Here is a 22,078-nt window from a genome sequence, read left to right on the forward strand (position 1 = left end):
ATCCGTTCATAGCTCATATGATTCATGACCAAACATTATAAGAGAATAATTCACCCAAATTACCAGTTCCAGTATGCTCCACGCCAAAATCCTGGGTCCTAGATCCAAGAGTTGAAATTCAAATGGTCATGAAAAAATCATCCCGTCAGATCCCGTCTCTAGTCAAAGCCATAGCCCCCGGTAGTAGGCCCTAGTGTATCCCACGGAACAGAAGTAGGATTAATCCAATTCTGCGGATGCATTTGCCCGAAACCGGAATTCATGGTGTGCTCACTGGAGGTCGATGCGATAGTGGGTACCGGCGATCCGGATTGTGAGTGTGGGTGCGAGAGGGCATAGCTGTCCTGCATTGTCATCCCCGGAGAGAGGTTCGGCATTGAGAGCGGGGTTTGAATGCTTGGTAGGAGGTGGTTGTGGGACTGGGATTGTATATTGGCTTGGTTTTGTTGGTGTTGGACTTGGACTTGGACTTGAGCCTGGGCCTGAGCTTGAGCTTGGAGGTGGGATTGAGAGTGGCTGAGTGATTGGGGGTTGTATTTTGTGGAGGCAACGTCGCTAGTTTGTATGTTAGTTCACTGATCCGAGGGAGGAACAAAGAATAGGGGTGTAACCTGGACATACATCATCTGTCGAATTATAGGAACGGCCTTGCTACAGAAGACACTGCGGACTGAGAGCGAGGCAAACATATCTAGTGCTCGATCGAGAATCTCTTTGATCTCTTCGTACTCGTGCTGGCCCTCGGGAATGAGCAGGATAACAGCCAGTGTTACTGCAGCGTGGAACGCGTGGAAACTTCCTAACCCACCGGTGTACCATTTATAGGGCTTGAACGATGGAGTTTCGAGAAGAATCTCAAAGATGGAAAGTGAAGCTTTGGCGGAAGCGATGCACTTTGCCCTTGTAGCGCAGGTTTCAGGCGTAATCTCGCCTTGTAGATAGCGGCAGAGATTTGGACGGAGGAGAAGGAGGAGAAGTTGATGGATCTGACTGTAGAGGATGTGGTGGTTGGCTTGGTGGTGAACGAGTAGGGGTTTGTTTGTATCAGGTGTATAGCGGGCATCGACCATTTCCCGGACGGAGATGATTTCCGCTTCGAGGTGGGAGGTGGTGAAGCGGGATGTATTTGGGTAGCTGAATATCGTTTCGCAAATCTTCGAGGAGATTCGATATAGTCGGAAATTCAAAAGGAGGTAGGTCATCTGTGTTGGGCGGGGGAATGGCGTAGGTGATGGTCTTTTTATGCTTGGGCTGGTGAGCAAGTCAACGTCGTCGATATCTGCAGGCATTTTCACGTCTCGGGTTAGACTCTGCTGGTCAAGACTCCCAAATGCTGTGTTTTGGACTGTGTACAGCATCATTAATCCGGCCCAGACCCGTCGTCGCTCTTCTCGCTCAATTGGCCCAAGAGTAAACCGCTCTGGGTCTAAATGGCAACCCATTGATATTGCAACATGATGCGTGAATCCCAGCAATGTCCAGATTGGGAGACCTCGGTGAACACGGGCATAATTTATGAGTACTAGAGCTTGTAACGAGTTGATCGAATGTCTGGACATCACTCCATCGGCAGCGAGGCACCGCAACGCGGCAGACCGATATCTTGCTGACAGAACTTTGATATTCCGGCTGACCGCACGCTCTCGCCCCAGATCAGCCAGCAGAGGGTGATCATCATCGAGTGCGCTTACAGCGATGGCAAGAATGGCGAATAGCAAAGCCAGCCATGATGTAGACACGCTTCCTGGATCATGGCAGAAATGCTGATACTCGGCTTCGAAAGTCAGGTCGTGAAGAATATGAAAAACCTAACCTGTTGTCAGCTAGCGTCCCCCCCATTTGTGTCCACATGACATACCGTCGAAAAGACCTGAAAGTAAACATCCTTCAGAGTATCACAATACCGACCAGGCGGCAGAATCGCTAATAACTCAGCACGCGAGATACTCCCATTCTTCGCCAACGGAATCTGCAAATCATCATCGTCCTCCGCGACATCCGAATCCAAATTCTGCAAACACTCCGCAGCGGGGCTCTTCGCCACTAAAGACTCCCATTGCGAAGCTAGTGGCACATAGCGCACATGACCGGAAGACGAAGTACGAAGCGTGCCAACGTTATCCAACATGGGGCCGAGGGAGTCCCAAGTCTCCAATCCAGAGCTAACATCAGGCTCGGAGAAACTACCAGCTGCACTTGTCCCACCCAGTGGCGAGACAGCGCCACCGGTGGGCGTGCTAGCATGCGAGGTCATCTGTTTTTGGAGCATGGCTTCCAGGTTCCGAATTCGTGCTAGTAGTTCGTTCTGCACTGCGCTGTCGCCGGGTGAGGATTGCTCCGTTGAAAGTCGCGGTTGGCCGAGGTAGATACAGTCTTCGGCCCCTAGACCGCGCCGCACGCATGTTTGACATGGCCGGCCGTCGCGCGAGCATCGGATCTTTCGTGTTCGGCAGGCCTGGCAGCTGATGGGGAGGCGCTTGCCTGTGGAACGGGATGAGGCCATAGATGTGGGATTGAGGGGGTCGAAGTCGAGGTGCACTGGAGTGAAGCGCATTCACCTCCTCTTCTAGCTACCGAGGAAGAGCAAGAAGATTGTCGAGTGGAGAGGAGCTCAGGAAAATGGAATGGTCGGTTTCAAAAAGGGGTACTCGGGTACTCGATACAGGTTGTGGGTATGGATGGGTTGTCTGTTCATGGGACCCATAAGGGAGATAGAACAATGGATGGGCGGGGACGTTTTTCACAGTTGAGATAAAAGCGGACAGTCCAAGTCTTTCTATACTTCATCCAATTTGTAATAGGAGGCAACCCTTTTTTTAATTTTTTTTTATCTTGCAGCCACATAGTGCGTTAATCGGAGTGAACGTTAGCGTCATGGTTATTTGCCCCCTGTGAAGAGGGTCAAATAGAAAAGCATAAAAAGAATTATCAAAAGGGTCTAGGGTTGAAAGTGACAACATTCCTAATACGGGGAGCCCGATGCAAACCTTTCCAGAAGCAAATTTGATCGAAAGGGTCCAGGGCGATCAACCGGAGATGAATATCCGATTCTACTAACTGAATGTAGTATAGACTGTATCAGATCTTTGGGATAGTTTAGTCCTAATAGGGCGTCGATACACTTCTCATCCATGGTTTCCTCATTGCTCGGGCCTTCTGGACCATCTCGTGTGGGGAGGATATTGAATCTCCCGTAGGACCGAACAAACCACAAATATACTATGGTTTGTTTTTTTCTGCGACATCAAAGGGATAACTCGACGTTCAAAGCCGAGTTGCTGTTGCCACAGTACGTGGCTAAGCCACACAGGTTGTCGATCATTTCCCCCCTTGCTTCAGCTTGTTGGTAAAGCGCAAGCGCTGAACTCCGGAATAGGCTCCAACACGAGTGTTGATTGGTCAAGATGGTTTTCCCTTAGCCACATCCTGCACAATGACAACCATTCCCCCCTGTCTCGATGACCTGGCAGTGCGCCATACTTAGAATCTGAACTAAAACTCCACGTGAAAATTCTGACTTTCAGCTCCCCGGATGTGTCAGTTCCAGTATCTTGGTTTAGATTGTTTATTTTTTTTTGCTTAATTTCTATATCAAAGACTTGACCTAGGCAGATTTTACCAATTACTCTGAACTCAGATAAAATAGTTGGCCTAGTAGATCATTTAATATAAATTAATATACTCCTGAGAGAAATCCGCTCTCCAATATTCCAGTCCATTCATTGTGCGATCTAATTAGTGTGGCTCGGACCCTCGTGTTCCTGGCTCTCGGGAATCCGGTAACTTTAACGTTCAACTAGTTAGTTAAAACCGTCATTTTGATCCCGAACTAAATCCGAAATCAATACGTAGAAAAGGGAATGATAAAAAAAAAGGAATGTATCCTTTCCTTGAAAAGAAAGAATGAAGGTGAAGGTCTAATGTACCAAAAGTACGTGGCAAATAATCTCCCGATCTCGGGGGCATCCAGGGGAGTCAAATGTTCCAAATCATACGTGGTTCAAGCTACGGGATATTTAGTGTCTCTAGCTTCGGTGTTTACGTCTCGTGATCATTCGGTCGAGATCATCCCACCGCGTGGCATACCACAGATGTAGCATTAGCTATGCAATTAGATATTGTCAGAGAATTTGGCATGTGAGCTCTGATAATAGGCACCGGTCGAACGGCGAATTATGCATTCAATAAATCCGATCTCTAGACTGCTCTATTTCTGTGGGGAATCCAGGGCTGAAACGGAGGCAAAACTGCTGCATTCAATTTAAATACTTCAGCCTAATATGCATGATGTTTTACTTTTGTGGCTTCGGTAGTTCTGAGGCAAATTAAAAGAAGCCACAAATTTAACCTTTGAAAGGGGGAACCTATCTATACAATCTGCTCCTGAGTCTACAATTTATTTCTGGGGTTGCGGTTGAAATTATTTCATACGCTAATCAAGCCCTGCTAATACAGTTCAAACTGCCTTTGCTGTTCCATCGGTCGATTCAATGTGCTGCGTCTCGCCAACCACACTGATCGCACGCTTAGTTCCCATGTCCTGATCCACGACCTGGTCACCGAACGCGGCAGCCACTTCTTCGAGGGTCTTCTGCTTAGTTTCCCTAAAGGGGTGTTAGCTTCTCATTTCTTTTCATCTCTCTCTCTCTCTCTCTCTTCATCTCTGATAAAAACAAATAGAACGGAAATAGATCGGCGACTTACGGGAAGTAAAAGTAGGCAATCACTAAGAAGAATGCAGAACATGCTACAAACACATAATAATAGTTCTCGTGAATGTTGGCAAAGGCACTGGGTCCAGCCTCGGTGACTGTTTTCGGGTGAAGTTAGTAATCACATACAGGGAAGCATTATATTCATAAGAATGAATGCCAAACATACTGCCAACGTTAACGATGAAGTGAGATGCGGCGGCAAGACCCATCACCTTGCTGCGGAGAGCAATAGGAAGAACCTCGGCGCCATACAGCCAGGTAGTACTGTTGAGCATGCCATCTAAAAGAAAAGAAAAACAGAGTTAGCGATAATTTCTTGCAACCCTGGTACGAATCCGTACAATAGCAAACCACAAAGAGGTAGATTCCAAGAATGGCAAAGCCCTTTCCGATGCGATTGTCTGTATTCTGGAACTGCCTCTGCATCACCGCGGCGTAGATTTCAATCAGGACAACACCAGCCAATCCAGTAAGTAACATCCTGCGGGCGGTTAGCGATCATGCGAGATGATAACTCAAAGAATCCACTTACTTCCGACGTCCCCATTGGTCGGTCATGTACATTGTAGTGAGCGAGTTGGACAAAAAGGCGACGGTACCGTAGACTGCAGCCAAAGCGAGAATCGAATGTGATCCGATTCCAAGGCCCTTGTATAGAATAGCTGGGAGATATATTAGCATTCCAATAAATTTCCCCGCATGCGCACCCAGGACTCACTCTGATAATACTGAATGACATTAACACCCGTCAAACTCGTCATCGTCTGCACAGCAATAGATCTAAACACCCATGTCAGTTCCCACACACACAGCCCAAGAAAGAAACAAACTTACACAAGCACCCGATGTCTAAACAACTTAAAGATCTCCCGGTAAGAAGTCATCTCCCTCTCCATCTCATATTCAATCTGCGCCTTCATAAGCGCAAACTCGTCCTCCATCTCATGAAGCACAATGCCACGGCGAATGCGCGCAAACTCGCTACGCGCCAGCTCCACCTTCCCAACACGAATCAGCTGTCGCGGCGAGTTAGGCATGAAAGTTGAAAGACCAATGAACATGATAACTCCCCAGGGGATCTGGATGCCCAAAGGGAGACGCCATTGAATGGGGCCGTAGGGAGCGTAGCTGCAAGCGTAGCCGACCCAGTTGGACATCATTGTTCCGAATGAGATGCCGCAGCCGGAGATTCCGCCGATCAGACCTCGGTATCTTGGGTCCGAGATTTCGCTCAGGTAGATTGGGACTGTTGCGACCATGCCACTGGGAAGTTGTTAATTTTGGGTGTTTGTAGATCTAGTGGAGCATGTGTGCCTTACCCTACTGCGAAGCCAGCTAGCACCCGGCCGGCGAGGAACATGCCAATATTGACGGAGGCGGTTTGGATGACTGTGCCGATGGTCACGATCACGCACATCATTTGCATGAAGCGGATGCGGCCGAGTCGGTCGCCAATGAAAGTCTGTGTTAGAGCGCCGACGGCTTCGCCGGCGATGTACACGGCCACAACCTAGAATGGTCAGAATTTGGGTCTGGTTTGTTGGGTTGGAAATTCAATGGGCTTGACATACAGCTCCTGTGAGGCCATTCGATGGCTTTTGCATATAATCAATCCAACTTTGGTGGGCAATCGCTAACGTGAATCGTTAGTTTGAGTCGCGAATGTACAATTTGGGCATAATTGTGACTCACTAGTTGTCGCAATTCCCGTATCGAAGCCCTATTCAATCATTAGAGCCTTCGCGTAGTACATATTCCAAGATCATTTGATCTTGGAACAAGGGATCAACCTACAAACAAGAACGTGCCTATAGCAGCAAAGAAAGCAATACCCAGCGAATACCACATTGTCATCTTGAAGGATTCTTGATTCTCTGTGGAATCAGATAGGAGTATTAGAAAGTGAAGAGAAAAGGGTAGATCTCAAAAACAAGAGCTACCGCAGTATATTAACTGCTTGATCACAGGAGGCCGGGCTACGTCCGATGGGCCGAGGATACGCCACACACCAGACAAAGAGAAAGACGGCACACCCATTGTCGGAGGAGAGCCGAGAGAACGATTCCTGGGGAAGCGAGGGGCTGGGGTAGGCCTTTGATACGAGACCCCACAAGAAATCTTATTTGGGAGTCTTTTAGCCTCGTAAGATATCCCGTGAAAGGGAATGCGGGGTTCTCGGGGTATGTCATTCCGTGCTCCACGTATGCTCTTCAGCGTAAAGATCCTCGAGTTGTCGTATCGATCCAATACATTGGAAATCAATTCAGACGGGCCAGTTTAGGACATCTTACATTCGCTTCACCCCCACGCTGGGAGTCTTGGCGTTGTTTTCTTGACTTAATTCGGCGCTGTTTTACTGTGTTCTGGTATGTTTGCTTCTTTGGGGAATATACGTGGACTGAAATATGGTTGATGTCCGAAGGGACAAAATATCTTATATCGGAGGTCCTTCGAATGTTCTCAGGTGCTCGGAAAGACCCCGATGATTGTGCCAAGTTTACACCAGAGTATGATGTAGTCCGTTGGTGACCGCCTCGAAATATCTTTTTGATGGGCCGTCACTAATCTGGTAGTGTGGGGGTAAATGAAATAAAAGAAATGAATGAATGGCATGACTTCGAGTCTCACGAGACACTCCACTGGTATAAGTGGACCCATAAGGATGTATACGATGTCTTGGCAATAACTGGGGCATATAACCCACTCTTTGACAGTCGAGAACTCTACGTAGGGGACATTGGAGTGAAAATCAGAGCATGGACAGCATGGCATGAGATGCGATATGCTACGATGTTGGCAGCTACTAGCTCTACTGTGAAGCAAGAATAATCATTCAAAGACTCGTAATCCGGTAGTCATAGATGGTGTTTTTGAATAGATGAATTCCTATTTCATTTTTCCATTGCCAATGTCATATATGCTCCGCAAAAACAGCGAAGCACTTTGTGCAATGCAGGAAACCCAGAAGCCGAACAAGGAAATTGAACAATCTAGAAAACGAGGGCAGCACCCTTGGTCTTCTTGTCACCACTATAGAAAGAGATACGTCAGTACTGGATACCATAATAGAATGTGCAGGTGCAACATACCCCAGCTCGAAGTGCTTGCAGCGCTTCAGGGCGAGCTGCTTCTTGGCCTTGCAAGCAGTGCACTCGAGACGCAGGACGACCTTCTTGGTGGTCTTGGCCTTCTTGTGGAAGACGGGCTTGGTCTGACCACCGTAACCACTCTGCTTCCGGTCGTAACGGCGCTTACCCTGGGCGAAGAGGGAGGCCTAAATCACAAAAAGAGAACATCAGCAATGGCTCACGACGAGCATTCCAGTGTCGAGGGCACTAACCTTGCCAGCCTTGTACTGGGTGACCTTGTGCTGTTGGTGCTTGTGGCACTCCTTGGACTTGCAGTACGTCCGGCGGGTTTTGGGAATGTTGACCTGTGCGGAAAGATGTCATGAGCTTTGTCTTTTGATCTGATTTTTCCAAGATCAATGTCAATGTGATTCGTGCCCCGAAATCCGATTCGAAATTAGTGTGGTCGCAAAGAGATCGGTCGCGTTGTCCGGGTCGTAGTTTTCATGGAGCAGGAAGCGTGGTTGAATATTTGGGATTCAAAAGGACCGCAGAGTGCATCCATTGTGGTCTGCTTCTCGAATCCTCGATTTCGTCACCAAATGTTGTTATTGCAGGTTTCGTCACACATCCTCTCTTCAATGCCGACTTCCATATTGCATGCTGCGAGAATCCGGTGAAAAACAGGCGGTTGGGTGATTCATAGTGTGGTGATTCGCGACGGTCGGCGGATTTGACGATTTCGAGGTCGGCCGCACAGTGGACATCTCACAATCTCTCCACGACTCGAGGAATTTCGAATGGCCGGGGCTGGCAGAACACTTTGACATATCTCGTAGGGTGATATCCTTACCATTTTGACTGACTTGGCCGGATAGCTGGGTGGTGGTCGTTGGATTGTCGCTTGTCGGAGGAGAGCAAGTGCGATTGTTGGGTTGTGGGATTTCACTCGCTTAGGCCCTATCGGGTGGACGCTAACCATTTTAGGAGTCGCCAAGAAGGTTATGCTGAGTCACTCATAAAGTTTATGCCTGAGGCATTCTTGGCATCACTGATCTCTGAAAGTGTTTGAAGTTGATTCGTAGCACATATAGTGTATTCTGTTATACAAATCCTTCTCCAAGAATGAGACTATCCCCTACTCCATACCATGTTTGGCCCTTCATCAATTCCAACCCCTTTTCATGACCTATCACCCATTCTCCTTGAGATGGGTCCCCCAATCTCCTCCACACATTTGAGCGGAGTTCATGATTGAGATCCTCGATCTTATCAACAAGTTGCGATGCTTTCTTCTCGAATTTCGTTGGGGGATCTGATTCTCTTTTCTGGGGGTCACTGGGCGCAATAAAGCGCCCAATAGTGATATGTGCAGACGGAACGGTATACCTGGCCGCGATTGGACAGCCAGATTGAGTTACGATGTTGTAGAGATCACTCCGCAGATGATGATACGTAAACTGGTCATCTTTCCCACTGTACTCAAGGTGATCTTCCTCTCCAGCTGCAGGAACAAAACTCAGGGCGATAGCAGAAGTGTCATAGCTGATTACTGGCTTGACCAGCCGAGCACGGTGGGTGAGAGTGTAGTTTGCCAGCTCTGCTACGAACCCACTCATCTCAAGATAAGAGGCGATCTCATCGATTTCAGGCCCTGTCAATGAAGACCTGATCTCGAGTGTGGTCATGTGCAGATGATCCGGGGGTACGAGCCAGAGACCTATATTGTAGGATCACATTTAGTACAGTCTCTCTACATTTTGCCCAGATCATCTGTAGCACGCACCAGGTCCAATGAAGGGACCAATCTCCTGCTGAATCTTGTAGACTAAGTCCTGGATATGCTGCGGCGGGCGTGCCCAAAAGGCAAGGTTGTGTCTCGGGTCGGCGAAGTCTATCAACCCCTTCTCTGCCTCAAGAACTTTGGACAGGATCTCATCTTCTTTCCATTCGCAGAATCCAGGTTGGCAGATTTGGTTTCTGAAAGAGGCATTTCTGTTGCTTCTATGGGTCTCATAAACGATTTGCAGTTGTTTCTGGATGGGACTCTCAGCATTTAGCTATTCACAATTAACAACGCGAGCTTACCGGGTCATTCTCAGAACGAGTGATCAATTGCTGGAACTGATTCTCAGCTGGTACATGCGCTGGTTCATTGGCCATGTTGTTTGAGTTTAGACTCAAATTGACTGATTCTATTCTAGGTCAAGGGTTTTAGCGGGGTAGATGGGGTAAAACTGTACACAAATGAGAGGTTTTATACTATCTACTTCCTAGCTATCAGGTAGTGGTAGATAGAGGAATGAATATAGTGCTTGGACCAACTATCGGTCAAAAAATAGCATTTTAATTGTTTTATTCTTTCCAATATGTCAATTATATTCCAAGTAGTCCATTATATATTGTTGAACCCCAAGGGACAACTCATTTTCAAAACATGCTATCTCAAGAGTTTACTGTTAGAATTACAATAAAATCATAGTAATATATCCTATCGTCCTTAAAATTTCTAATTACAGTGTTTTCTAAACTACATATACATTGTCGCAAGTCAAAGTGAAAGTGAGGCTCCGACACGATCAGGCAATAAGGCCACAGGCCCCCACCAAAACCCCGCCGGGTTCACATCTTCTCTCCAAGTCATTGACAAGAGCTGTCCAACTACATTCCGACACATACCTTGCTCCATTACTATCCAAATTGAAAAAGCCACCGTCATTTCAATATGTTGATCAAGTGCGTTTCTGAGCTCTAGCATGACCTCCCCATTGCATCATCGCATGACCCCGAACTTGGGAAAGGTCACCCCCAGAGCCGCAAGCTGATATTTCGCGTTCAAACAGGGTCCGAACACTGACCGGCAAGGAGATCGAGCTCGATATCGAGCCTGACTACAAGGTAAATCACCCGCCAGCCTCGACGCGTTTCCGGCTCCCCCCGCACGGAACATTCTACCCGTCGACTGAAACCACACCCACAAGCACCGCTATATCCACGCTCTCTGAATGCGCTTATACTGATATGGATCGCTCTATATAGGTCTCCCGGATAAAGGAGCGTGTCGAGGAAAAGGAGGGAATTCCCCCTGTCCAGCAGCGACTCATCTTTGGTGGCAAGCAGATGTAAGAAACTACTCTCTGAGTTATCTTCATTGCATTTCTATTATTATCAAAACACATTTAAGCTAACAACTTGTTACCAACAGGGCCGATGACAAGACAGCCTCAGAATATAACCTCGAAGGTGGCGCCACGCTCCATCTCGTGCTTGCTCTGCGTGGAGGATGTGCTGCGATGTCGTTGTAATCGCTTTTTGTCATTTTTAGATACCATATTTCTGTAGCAATGTGAATCAGTGGAGGAACACTAGTGATTGTCCATCCGGCCCATTTTGCGAGGATTCGAGCTGCGGGGACCGCGGCGGAGCGATAGGATTTGAGGTAATGGCGAGGCAGGTGTCCTGGATTGAATCGTTTTATATTAACGTCCCTTTTCCTCAAGGGAATAATGCTCTTTTCTGAATTGGCTTGGCGTTCCTTTACCATCCCGACCCTATTTCCAGGCTTTGGATGTTGCATATGTCTACTTTAGTGGAGCGCAATCCCGCGGGAGATATAATGCGACTAGCACCGCTGAGTACGTTTTTGTATGAAGCACCAAGAGATGGGGCTAAAATAATAAACCCAGCTCAGCTAACTGAGGTTCGTAACGCCATAAGGTATGTACGTCCGAGTCTTTCGCATTACAAAAACAGAGCCCGTATCAATCTTACAGACAGAACCGGATTTAGGGATAGAAGTTAAAAATCAACGTGAAATGAATTGCAAGTGAGGTGCATCCCACCTCGGGTATCAGACCAATCTCAAACTCCAAGCTGACAGAAAACAGTGAGCTATCTATGTCTCATATATAGGTAAATATGTAGAAGGCCTTCTTCTAGAGACCCCGAAAATCGCAAAAAGTTGATCCGAAGATCACGACAAATGTCGTCGCTTTGCCGGCATGAAAATGCTCGGCGCCGGGCGTCGACGAATGACGCCCGGGCGGGGCGGAGGAGGCCCGGAGGAAGGCGAGCGGGAGGAGGGGAGAGAAGGGATGGGAGGGGCGGGGAGTGATGATGATGAGGAAGAAGTGGATGCCTCTGCACCACGAGGGGGGGAGGTTGCACGGCGCTTCAGCTTGGGCTCAGTGGCCACAGCTGGTGATTTCTTTGCGCTAGGCGCATCGCTGCTAGATGCGCCACGGGGTGAAGGTGAGGAGGAGGAGGCGGTAGAAGTTAGTGCGCGTAGTCGCGCCTCATTGCGGGCCAGCATGGGGGAGTGTGGAAGCATGCTAGGGCGGCTGATACGTGGAGCAAGTGGTTGCGGCTTTGACATCGGCTGTGGTGCCGACTGCTCGGCGGGGCGGCGGTGTTCTTCAACCAACCCGATCGGTGCGCGTTTGACTTGCGACGCACGGTTGTTGAGAGACTTGGTCGGCATTGCTAGTGCGGTGTTGCGCTTCTGCGGCTGGAATATACTGGGCTTCTTGTCATGGCCGACCAGCCTACGATCATATGTAGCATGGCGTTGTCGCACGGAGGGTCGGGATCCAGCCATGCACAAGCCCTTGCCCTCAGGGATGAGCTTGGGAGTGAGGAGTGCACGCTTGGCACTAATGCCATCAATTGCCATCTTCATTCTCTCGGCATCGGCGTCAAGAGAACGTTGGACTTGGTCGCGGAGATCACAGTACACCCCGTACCAGTTGTTGGTATTTCCCGGGAGTTCATACTTCTCCCAATCGGGAATGTCCCGTTTAATGAGCTCAAGCCAGAGTTCTTCGTCTTCTTCGGCGAGATGGGGGGATGCCAGCTCCATGGCATGCTGCAAATTTAGAAAGAATAATGTCAGTAAGTGAGTTTGAAACTATAAATGAAGTTCAAGTGAAGTAATAGGAAGTGAGAGTTAGGAACACGTACCAGCTTTTCGGGGTTATGGATATTAAGCAAGATAGGGCGGGCAAGTGAGTATGGCATCGCGCCCAGATCATCCAGGTCTGAAAACCACACGGTTAGTTTGCATCTAAAAGGATATAGTTCATTTAGCCCATACCTTTGACAAAGCGGATAGCCGTGGCCGTGGCCTGGTGAAGCAGTGATGAGGCCGGCATCTTTATGATGGCAATGGTTCAAGCCGAATTGGGTACCATAAGATGTGCGACATGGGGTGAAAGCAATGAATATATAACAAAGCACAGACGAAAGTCGCTTATAAGAGAACAAAGGACAGATAAAAGGTGCTGGATGCGAAGCTATTCTCGTGGCCGTAGATGGTAGGAGTCTCGGGCTTTAAATAAATGGATGATCACGCGGTCTCGACTGGCTAACGCTGATTGGCTGGCTGAGACTCCATGGATTCAATGCTTTATTCAATGCTTTATTCAATGCTCTTTGGTCTAATGTTTCATGTGGATAGTTATGGAGACCAAGGAGCAGGTAGTGTTGATCTGATATTTGTATGATTAAATATCTGCTGATGTGAGGACTGAGCTTCATTATTTACTTGAGGATTTTAGAGTTCATTTTTGCTACATCAGCCATAATGACAACTGCTCTAAAGTAACAAAGTGTTGGAAGCTGGAATAATGAATATGAGCTCTATTGGTTTTGAAGCAGCATTTTATGTTTCAACGGCTTCTTCCATTCATCTTCCGTTTCGGATTCTTCCTCCGTCTTTTTGGAACTTATAATTGTAAGCACGTGATGCCCCACTTGAGAAGCAAACAATGCAAACATCGTCTTGATAGCATCATCGAGGGGCATATCAATGAACTTTAAGAAATCGAAAATCAATTCAGCATATCACTCAATTCTGTTGTCACATACAAAATCCACGGGTATGTCCTCTTTGCTATTTTATTCTGCCATGATCCCCGTCTATATACACAGTAGCTTGAAACAGCAATGCTAGCTGTACAGCTATCATTCGGGCATTCTGAGTTCTGGATATAGACTTCCAATAGTGTTAATTAGACGACACCCTTCCTGTCATATGGCAGTTCTTCTGGGCAGTCTTATTCGAGACTCGGAGTCAAAGTCTCAGACACGTCTAACTCTCTCACAGATAATCACAATGGCACCCCGCACGCAGCTAGAGATCGCTACTTCCTCCGTGATCCGCCTGGTCAAGGAGGAAGCTTCTTATCACAAGGAGCTTCTGCAGCAGGCCGAGCGTATCAAGAAGCTGGAGGCTGATACCACTGGTGACGACGAGAACCGCGAGTATACTCTGAAACAAGAGGTATGTGTCTCGTACGGAAGCTTTGCTTCTACCAAATCGTCTTGCCGATATTTTTGAAACCTTTAATACTGACATGAATGGTAGCACATGTCTCTTGAAGAGACTAAAAAGGTTCTGCCTACGCTGAAGGAGAAGATTGTGCAGGCTGTTGCGAACCTGGAAGCTCTGATTGTGAGTGTAACATCCGCTTTCTACCATTTATCTGTATTCTTGGATTCCATTAACCAATTCTGATAGATTGAGGAGGGCAAGAAGGGAATGGACAGCAACGTTGAGCATATTACCGCTGGCAAAGAAGCCATTGCCCAAGCTAAGACCGCAGAGCGTGAGATCTCGTGAAGGAGATGTCGATAACATCAAGCCTAAAAAAATACCCATTAGGTGGAAGATTCCATAATATTATCCGATAAATTGAAGCCGTACCCAACGCCAGACCATAAACCGGAACTCCTTGCTAGTGCTAGTAATGTACACGCCGAAATGAATCTTCAGGTAGTATCCATCTTCCCGTTGAAGTCATCAGGGAGTTCCTCTCCTTCCTCGAGCTCGGATAATTCGCCATCACTAATTGTAGAGATTTCACCTTCATCGATCATATTGGTGTCTTCCCGACTAGATCCTGCCCCATCAATCTGGGCGGCTGTGACTTGCTGCAAAGGCGACGCAGCACCGGAAACCCCGGTCCTCTCAACATGTAGAGCAGATGGTCGACCGACCTCATCTTGGCTGTGTTGAGAGGGGGTCATGGCATCGGTTTCAGGACCAGGAGTGTTCCCACTACTAGCCTTGCCCTTGGATGTGGCGTCTCCCTCGTCACCATCTGCGCCATCCTGCATGCCTTCCCGGCGCTCGACTTCCTCTTTCTCGTCGCGGATTAGGCGACGAAGCTGCATGCCCTCGTCCACGATACGACCGAACTGCTCGCGTCGCTCAGCCCAGGTCATGGCATAATCCTTGCTTTCCTTCTCGAGATCTGCAATCTCTAGTCGTAATTTTTGAAGGTTCGCTGACTGGTCTTCGCGGGGCTTGAGTAGGCGGTTGCTCGTGATTTTGTCGGTCAATTCATCGTAGGTCTTTCGCAGGGAAAGAAGTCGCTGTGCTTCTTCAAGTTGACTGCGTAGATCGGTCGTGCTTTCCCGTACAGACTGCATTGTCGACAGAATCTGAACTCGCTCCGTGGCATATCGCTGGCGTTCTTGCTCATTGCTGGTAAGAAGGAACTGGATGCGCGCAATGCTGCCCTCGAAGGCGGCAAAGTCGAGTGAGACATCCTCGCGGAAGTGGCGCCATTCTTCGAGCCTTTTTTGTTTCTCGGCTTCTGTTGCGGTCGCATCGGAGTCGGCGTCGGTTTCTTCAGGGGGAGGAGTGAGAGGGAGGGGGGATTGTGAGACAATGAGGGATGAGGGGTTTAATAGTCGTTTTGAAATTCGCTTGAATGGTTTTTCTTCGACGTTGAGTAGACGCGACTTGTGGAGTGCATCTGTAAGAGCTGGGGTGTTAACAATTGACCTGCGAGGACAGAGCTGGAGTGGACTCGACCTTCTTCTGGCTGGCCCAGCAGCCCGTAAGAAGCCATCTTGTGTATCTGCTTAGATTCTAAAGGCTAATAGCACAGAATATATTGAAATTGTGCGCGACTTCAAGGCGATCGAAGTGGGGAGGATGAAAAGTGAAGCCGAGCGGTCTGGCACTTTGAACTTCCCGCCTTAAACCTTTATTGACCCCCAGAATTTAATGGCTATTCTTCAACAATCAGCTGTGCCGCCTAACAAGATAATCGACATTGGTTTACACAATTTAATTATAGCCTACAAGGCCTTTTGGCTAGAGACCAATTCAAACCTACACAGAATCTCTCGCGTGCTTGCTTAAGGATCACCCCGTACTCCGCAATCCAAAGCTGTTTGCAAGCACGGCCTGGTGAAGCCACAACCAGAGGCCCGATGGACTTTGTCGCTCAAGACTCTGTGACTGCCGTCCTAGCTGCTAATATCGTTGTATCCCCTGTACTTGCCTCGGTCTCGTCACTATGACTGAGATGTACTCCGGCCTCCATGTGGGCCAGCGGTTTTGCTCTCTGGAAGAGTTCAAAACAGTGGTACGGAGTATATCAGTCAGGCAGCACTGGGAGCTCCGTGTGGCCAGAAGCAACAAGAAGAGTGTAGTTATCGGATGTCGATCATCAGCAACTTGCTTCTTTCGTGTGGTCTGTCGCTCAAACAAAAATGCGACCTACATCACCAGTCTTCAAGACAGTCATAGTTGTCGCCGGAGTGCAAATTCCCCTGCGGCGACGCCCGCTCGCTCTGAGGCTTCCCATGTGAGATTTCTGCTGAGCGAGATCCCGAAGCTTTTCGATATGAAGTCGAAAATACGAGCCCAGGATGTCGTGGATGCTGTGAAACGCTACCACGGGTATGACATCTCCATGCGCCAGGCACAGCGAGCGCTTACCAAACTTCAACCGCGGCATGGCGAGGACCAGGATGAACAGGGGCTGGATATCGATATTAGTGGAGAGGATCAGCAGTCGCCCGGGGAATCCCCCGAATCGCAAGGAGAAGTGGCAGACGTATTTGGGGAGATATCCGAGAACCGCTGGCTTCCAGAGCATCTCCAACCATCACTGATTGATGATGATAACATGTCTCCACACGAGACCTCAAACAACCACGTACCCGCTCCACCATCTAGTACCCAAGCACTGCCACCTCCACCCCAGGTACAACACGTACCGATTCCCACACAAAATCAACCCTCTTTCAATCACAACCAACATCAAATGACTATACCACAATCAGGAGTTGAATACCCGACCGCTGGTACTTTACCAGTAGGAGTGGTTGGTCCCCCGAAAGACTACTCCAATCGCAGTGATCACGATGGCGTCCCCCAGATGGTTCTTACCAATTTCAAGATTGAATTCACCTGCACAACCTGCGGGTCACTGAATCAGAGCTTTTTCCCAAACCAGGGCAATGTCACCGGTGCCAGCTACATGACCCATCATGCTGTACCGAATCCTGGCAATGTCCCAAGACACGCTGGGCCTACTCCTCAGAATGGTGTTGGTAGTAGTAGCAATGCAGTCGGCGAAAACCCTGCTTACGATATTAATGCCTCCAACACACCTAATATCCAGAACGCCTGGCCTGATGGTAGCCTAGGAGTTCAGATTGGACCGACACATACCTAACATATCATGTTAAGAGGATGATGTCGGCCATCAAGTTACTGAGATCGGAATATGTGACTGTGCAAACTCGTGCTAGCACAAGCACCAGCTGGCTTTATGCCTTACTATGCACGGCAATGTATGATATTCGATGCCTTGCCCATCCCGGTTTCTGAGTTTCTACGCGCTCTATGTGTCGTCAAGATTAGAATCCTGAATACCCAATCCAGAACATGATGGTAGCATCTGACTATAGTCTGAAGGGGCTAGTCCTATGTGTCGTTGCTGGGATCTCTGTTTTGATTTTGACCGTGAGATCTCTATATAGGTTCATATTATGTAGGGGAAGTGTCATCCGAGATGACCTGGGACTGGAAATTACCAGGACTAATATTGTTATGAAGTCGACGAGCTACGCTGGTTAATCCTGTTTTGATACCACTTTTGTTGACGGGATTGGAAATTCCATTCCTCTCTGTTTAGTTTTGAGACTATCAACCCATCTACTAAATATTATTATACCCTTGCATTTGACCAAGTGCGTTGTTCCGCAAAACAAGTTTCTTCCCTGCGGATTTGGATGACCTTGCGCAACCCCTCACCTGAGCCGAACTGCGTCCTTCTGCCAGAGCGAAGATCACTACCCTCTCCAATGACTCGATTGTGTCATGGACTTTGTCGGACTGGAGGTCGAAAGGAGACAATGCGCCCGAGCCTGCTTGTCAACGTCTTTGCTGCAGGGTTGTTGATGTTGCCCACTTCGCGAATGAAGCCATTAACAAGAGATCTCTCGCTCGTTTTACTTCCGCCTGATGAGCCAGTTTGGTTGAAAACCCGAGCTGTGGAGCTCCCTCGGACCAATGGACTTTCATTCTCGGGACTATACTACTTTTTTGAGGAATGCTCTAGGATTGGAGGCGTCTCTCAAGGAATAAGCAGATATACATCGAAACACCATTGCAAACACGAGAAGCAACTAGGCGGCATGATATTGCAAAAGAAAAGGAGATGGGTAGCGCCACAAATGTACGATCATACCTCGCCGAGCACAGTAAAGTTTCTATGCACATGGAGAGGTAGATATCAATTTCAGTAAGCCGGTTCATAAGGTGATATCTTAATACATTAGTCGTGTTTGCACTGTTTACAGTGCTGCAGTACCGAACCAAGTGCTGCGGGACTTGTCAACGCCTAAGAGCTATGATAGAGATCTGCCTGTACAACACGGCTCAAGTATGATTGATTTCAATGGTATGGAACTCTCTGGCTATCAATAAAACAGGATAAACGCGCGAATACACAAAATCACAAGTCAATGCTGCTGTTTTAGCAGGATTTTCTAAACCCGCTTGGCTTCCCAGAATTTCGTCAATGGTACAAGTTTCTACCTGCTCGCTGTCTTCTTCCTCGTTGTTTCTCTTTCGCTTGACTTTCCGATTAGGCAGATTTATACATGATTGCCGCATGGCACTTTCACATACATCCAGATATAGTATGCCCTGAAGGTTTCCAAGGTGGGGATTGGAAAATTCGACGATCCTCAGGAGCCACGATAGCAGGGAATAGATCTTTGTTATTCATTCCCTCTTCTAAAAATTCAAGATCTTTCTTGGAAACCTTCGGTGCCCGTGATTTGATCTTTGTTGTTTCACTATTGGCAGCCATGATACCATGATTTTCTCCCGCCATTTCGTAGAAAGTATCTTTGATCTTTCGCAAGTAATATATAGTTGGCTAGATTTGATTGGGGTTAGCTTGCAAATGACCATAAATGACTGCTTTTGGGTAACTGAAGAAAATTACCTCGTCGCACTTCATCGTCAACAACTTGTGCAATACGCCAATGCTCATATCGTCAATTAGAACGGGTATATGGGATTTCCCGTCTAGGCGCAGAAAGCCATGGTAATCAAAGAGTTGCTGTAGGCGGACTATGTTTGGATGATTGTTGGTGTCTCGGTCGAAGTTATTGTCAGACTTGAGATCGCGAAAGGAAAGCCATCTCGCGCGGTCTGAAACCCGGTGTATATGCAAGTATATATCAGTAAAAACGGCAGGGTGACCTTGGGAGAACTGAACCACTTACAGAAATTTGTGGTGATGATGATAGAAAAAGGGAGCCATAGAGTTATAGAAGCCACATAAAAACCCAAAGCCTTGCCTTCGTCAAAAGGCCGTGTTATCGAGTCACACAGCGTTCAGCATGCGTGGTGGTGTGACGACACCAAATACTACATATGTTGTATGTATCTGTAGGAGATATGGCTTCAAATAGTAGCAGCCCAATGCGCCAAATCGACCGCACAATCAATGATCAAGCTGCAGAACAGCGACATGAGTACTTCGGAGAAATATCCGGAGATAAAGGTATAAATTGCCTGATTCGGCATCACGGTCCATTACTCAGCCAGCGGAGGTCCGATCGGCTGTCCGACAGCGCGGATCCACAACAGACTCTGCTCTTCGTTACCGCACCGAAAAGATGATGCGGAACAGAGCCGACAGTGTCTGGATCGCCATCGGTCTGATATCGGGCTTAATTTAAAGCACACAAGTTTCTACTTGCGTCGGACCTGGATCCGATATGACACCTGCCGGTGTTCAAGCTCCAATCGACATCCAGCGCTCAGTCACCGATGGATCGGAAAGCACTAAAAAATCCTGCTAGGGAAAAACTCTACTTATCAATCAAATGACTCTTCTCTTATATAAATTTGCTATACGATTAACTGTTCCTTAAAACAGCATCGAGACCCTCCACCTTTTATACAATTGTGCTTTGGATAATATCACGCCAAGCATTTCCTCCCAACCTTAATATACTTTGTGCGTTGCAAGATCTTCTACGCCACAAGGCACACATGGCCTTTTACAAAACATCTCAAACACCCTAGGAAAAACCACCGTGTTTGAGCGAGCTTTGTGCCACCACACCTACAGCTATGAATCGACAACGGGAGGCCGAAAAGGCCCTTCACGACCAAACAAATATCCTCCCCTTCGCACAACTCATGGTTGTATTCACAGGTCTGGCAATTTCTTTGCTGATTTGCATGGTGGATCAGAATGGCATAAGTGTCACCCTGCCAACGATCTCACGCGAACTCGGCGCCCAGAATACTATCTCCTGGGCTGGAACCTCGTCGCTAATTGCAAATACCATGTTCACGGTGCTATATGGCCGATTGTCAGACATCTTTGGCCGGAAAATCATGTACATCTCCGCATTGGTCTTGCTGTGTATTGCAGACCTGCTCTGTGGCTTGTCCCAGAACCCGGCCATGTTTTATGTTTTCAGAGGCTTGGCTGGTGTCGGTGGTGGTGGTGTTACCTCTTTGACGATGATTATTGTCTCCGATATCGTGACTTTGGAAAAGCGAGGCAAGTACCAAGGTATTCTGGGTGCATCTCTGGGTCTTGGTAATATAATTGGACCGTTTCTGGGTGCTGCATTTACCATGCGTTCAACGTGGCGCGGTTTCTTCTGGCTGATTTCTCCATTGGCTGCTTGCTCTGCAATCGTTGGATACTTCCTCATCCCGAATAATGCGCGCAAGGATAGCTTCCGGGAAAATATTGGCCGCATTGACTGGCTCGGACTGCTTGCATCGTCCATTGGTATCATTTTCCTCTTGATTCCTATCTCGGGAGGTGGGTCCTATTTCCCCTGGGATTCACCGATGGTAATCAGTATGCTCGTTATCGGAGGCTGTTCACTCGCTGCATTTTTGCTCATTGAATGGAAAGTGGCTACACTTCCGATGCTACCAGGTATGTTCCGATCCTCCATAGCCGTAAAAGGATATTCAGTTGACATGAAACAGTCGTTTTCTTCAAGAATAAGGTCGTCTCTGCAATTTTCTTACAGAGCTTTCTGTATGGCGCCGTTTACCAGGCAAGCCTTTACTATCTGCCATTATACTACCAGAATGCCCGTGGCTGGTCGCCAATCGCCTCTGCGGCGATGACATGTCCCATGGTTGCTGCCCAGTCAACCTTCTCAATCACATCTGGACTGTACATCACCCGAGTAAAACGCTATGGCGAAATCATCTGGATTGGGTTTGGCCTGTGGACCTTGTATGTTGACCGATGCCCAATCCTTCTTATTTTGATCCCATACTAATAATATTGTTCTCACAGGGGGTCGGGCCTCATGCTACTATTCGGCACCCACACCCATCCAGCCGCTATTGCAGTCATTGTGGCAGTCATGGGCGCCGGAATTGGCTTCACATTCCAGCCCACTCTCGTGGCCCTGCAAGCCCATTGCACCAAGTCCCAAAGAGCAGTCGTAATTGCAAACCGTAACTTCTTCCGCTGCATTGGTGGCTCATGTGGCCTCGCCATCTCTGCGGCAATCCTGCAGGCAACTCTTCGCTCCAATCTACCCACCAAGTTCGCATACCTGGCAGAGTCTTCGTACTCGCTTCCTTCAAGAGCGAACCTCAGTGCAACTGAATGGACTTCAATCCTGCTTTCTTACAGCAAGGCTTCACACGCAGTATTTATCTTGCAAGTCCCTCTCATCGGTGTGTGTTTCCTGGCATGTACATTCGTGCGTGACAGAGGTCTTGAGCGACCAAAGGAGCCGGAAGAGATTGAAGAAGAAAAACGAAAAGCCCAAGAAGAAAGAGATACCGAGGCGGCTACTTCTGAATATCCTGAGGAGTCTGTCGACCATCAGACACACCACCAGGCCGAGAAGCGTCATTCTGTGTCGACACTCGCCGAGTCATGGATGCCACCTTCTCGGGCGGAACTCAATACCGAGGAACACGGAGAGAAGGAACAGCAACAGCACCGAGCTATCTAAAGAGTTGAAAATGACGAAGAGATG

At 48.1% G+C, this 22,078-nt stretch overlaps 8 protein-coding genes across 8 annotated transcripts; 3 read left to right on the forward strand and 5 right to left on the reverse strand.

Moving 5' to 3' along the window:
• Positions 1-158: 158 nt before the first annotated feature.
• On the reverse strand, positions 159-2,503 carry N7447_006830 (Zn(II)2Cys6 transcription factor; the record flags this gene model as incomplete). The annotated part of the gene is made up of 3 exons (XM_057231092.1): positions 159-555; positions 622-1,808; positions 1,859-2,503. The coding sequence occupies 3 exons, from the start codon at positions 2,501-2,503 to the stop codon at positions 159-161; spliced, it is 2,229 nt and encodes a 742-aa protein (XP_057086182.1).
• Positions 2,504-4,456: 1,953 nt separating this feature from the next.
• On the reverse strand, positions 4,457-6,569 carry hxt8 (uncharacterized protein; the record flags this gene model as incomplete). The annotated part of the gene is made up of 11 exons (XM_057231093.1): positions 4,457-4,604; positions 4,705-4,810; positions 4,882-4,995; positions 5,057-5,196; positions 5,248-5,377; positions 5,434-5,495; positions 5,550-5,978; positions 6,035-6,225; positions 6,287-6,348; positions 6,408-6,435; positions 6,510-6,569. 11 exons carry the CDS (start codon positions 6,567-6,569, stop codon positions 4,457-4,459), a joined length of 1,470 nt encoding a protein of 489 aa, XP_057086183.1.
• A 1,136-nt stretch (positions 6,570-7,705) lies between these two features.
• On the reverse strand, positions 7,706-9,946 carry N7447_006832 (60S ribosomal eL42 domain-containing protein; the record flags this gene model as incomplete). Its single annotated transcript, XM_057231094.1, has 7 exons — positions 7,706-7,745; positions 7,805-7,989; positions 8,056-8,148; positions 8,637-8,757; positions 8,933-9,503; positions 9,570-9,819; positions 9,872-9,946. 7 exons carry the CDS (start codon positions 9,944-9,946, stop codon positions 7,706-7,708), a joined length of 1,335 nt encoding a protein of 444 aa, XP_057086184.1.
• A 1,810-nt stretch (positions 9,947-11,756) lies between these two features.
• On the reverse strand, positions 11,757-12,933 carry N7447_006833 (elongin A domain-containing protein; the record flags this gene model as incomplete). The annotated part of the gene is made up of 3 exons (XM_057231095.1): positions 11,757-12,647; positions 12,743-12,819; positions 12,876-12,933. 3 exons carry the CDS (start codon positions 12,931-12,933, stop codon positions 11,757-11,759), a joined length of 1,026 nt encoding a protein of 341 aa, XP_057086185.1.
• Positions 12,934-13,895: 962 nt separating this feature from the next.
• On the forward strand, positions 13,896-14,402 carry N7447_006834 (putative tubulin-specific chaperone Rbl2; the record flags this gene model as incomplete). Its single annotated transcript, XM_057231096.1, has 3 exons — positions 13,896-14,063; positions 14,148-14,234; positions 14,301-14,402. 3 exons carry the CDS (start codon positions 13,896-13,898, stop codon positions 14,400-14,402), a joined length of 357 nt encoding a protein of 118 aa, XP_057086186.1.
• A 149-nt stretch (positions 14,403-14,551) lies between these two features.
• Positions 14,552-15,639, reverse strand: N7447_006835 (uncharacterized protein; the record flags this gene model as incomplete). Its single annotated transcript, XM_057231097.1, has 2 exons — positions 14,552-15,543; positions 15,603-15,639. 2 exons carry the CDS (start codon positions 15,637-15,639, stop codon positions 14,552-14,554), a joined length of 1,029 nt encoding a protein of 342 aa, XP_057086187.1.
• Positions 15,640-16,092: 453 nt separating this feature from the next.
• Positions 16,093-17,259, forward strand: N7447_006836 (uncharacterized protein; the record flags this gene model as incomplete). The annotated part of the gene is made up of 1 exon (XM_057231098.1): positions 16,093-17,259. The coding sequence occupies one exon, from the start codon at positions 16,093-16,095 to the stop codon at positions 17,257-17,259; it is 1,167 nt and encodes a 388-aa protein (XP_057086188.1).
• A 2,921-nt stretch (positions 17,260-20,180) lies between these two features.
• On the forward strand, positions 20,181-22,054 carry N7447_006837 (putative MFS transporter; the record flags this gene model as incomplete). The annotated part of the gene is made up of 3 exons (XM_057231099.1): positions 20,181-21,009; positions 21,063-21,318; positions 21,382-22,054. 3 exons carry the CDS (start codon positions 20,181-20,183, stop codon positions 22,052-22,054), a joined length of 1,758 nt encoding a protein of 585 aa, XP_057086189.1.
• Positions 22,055-22,078: the final 24 nt, after the last annotated feature.

Source organism: Penicillium robsamsonii (assembly GCF_028829455.1).
Source record: "Penicillium robsamsonii strain IBT 29466 chromosome Unknown utg000003l_segment0_segment0, whole genome shotgun sequence".
NCBI classification, from domain to species: Eukaryota; Fungi; Ascomycota; class Eurotiomycetes; order Eurotiales; family Aspergillaceae; genus Penicillium; species Penicillium robsamsonii.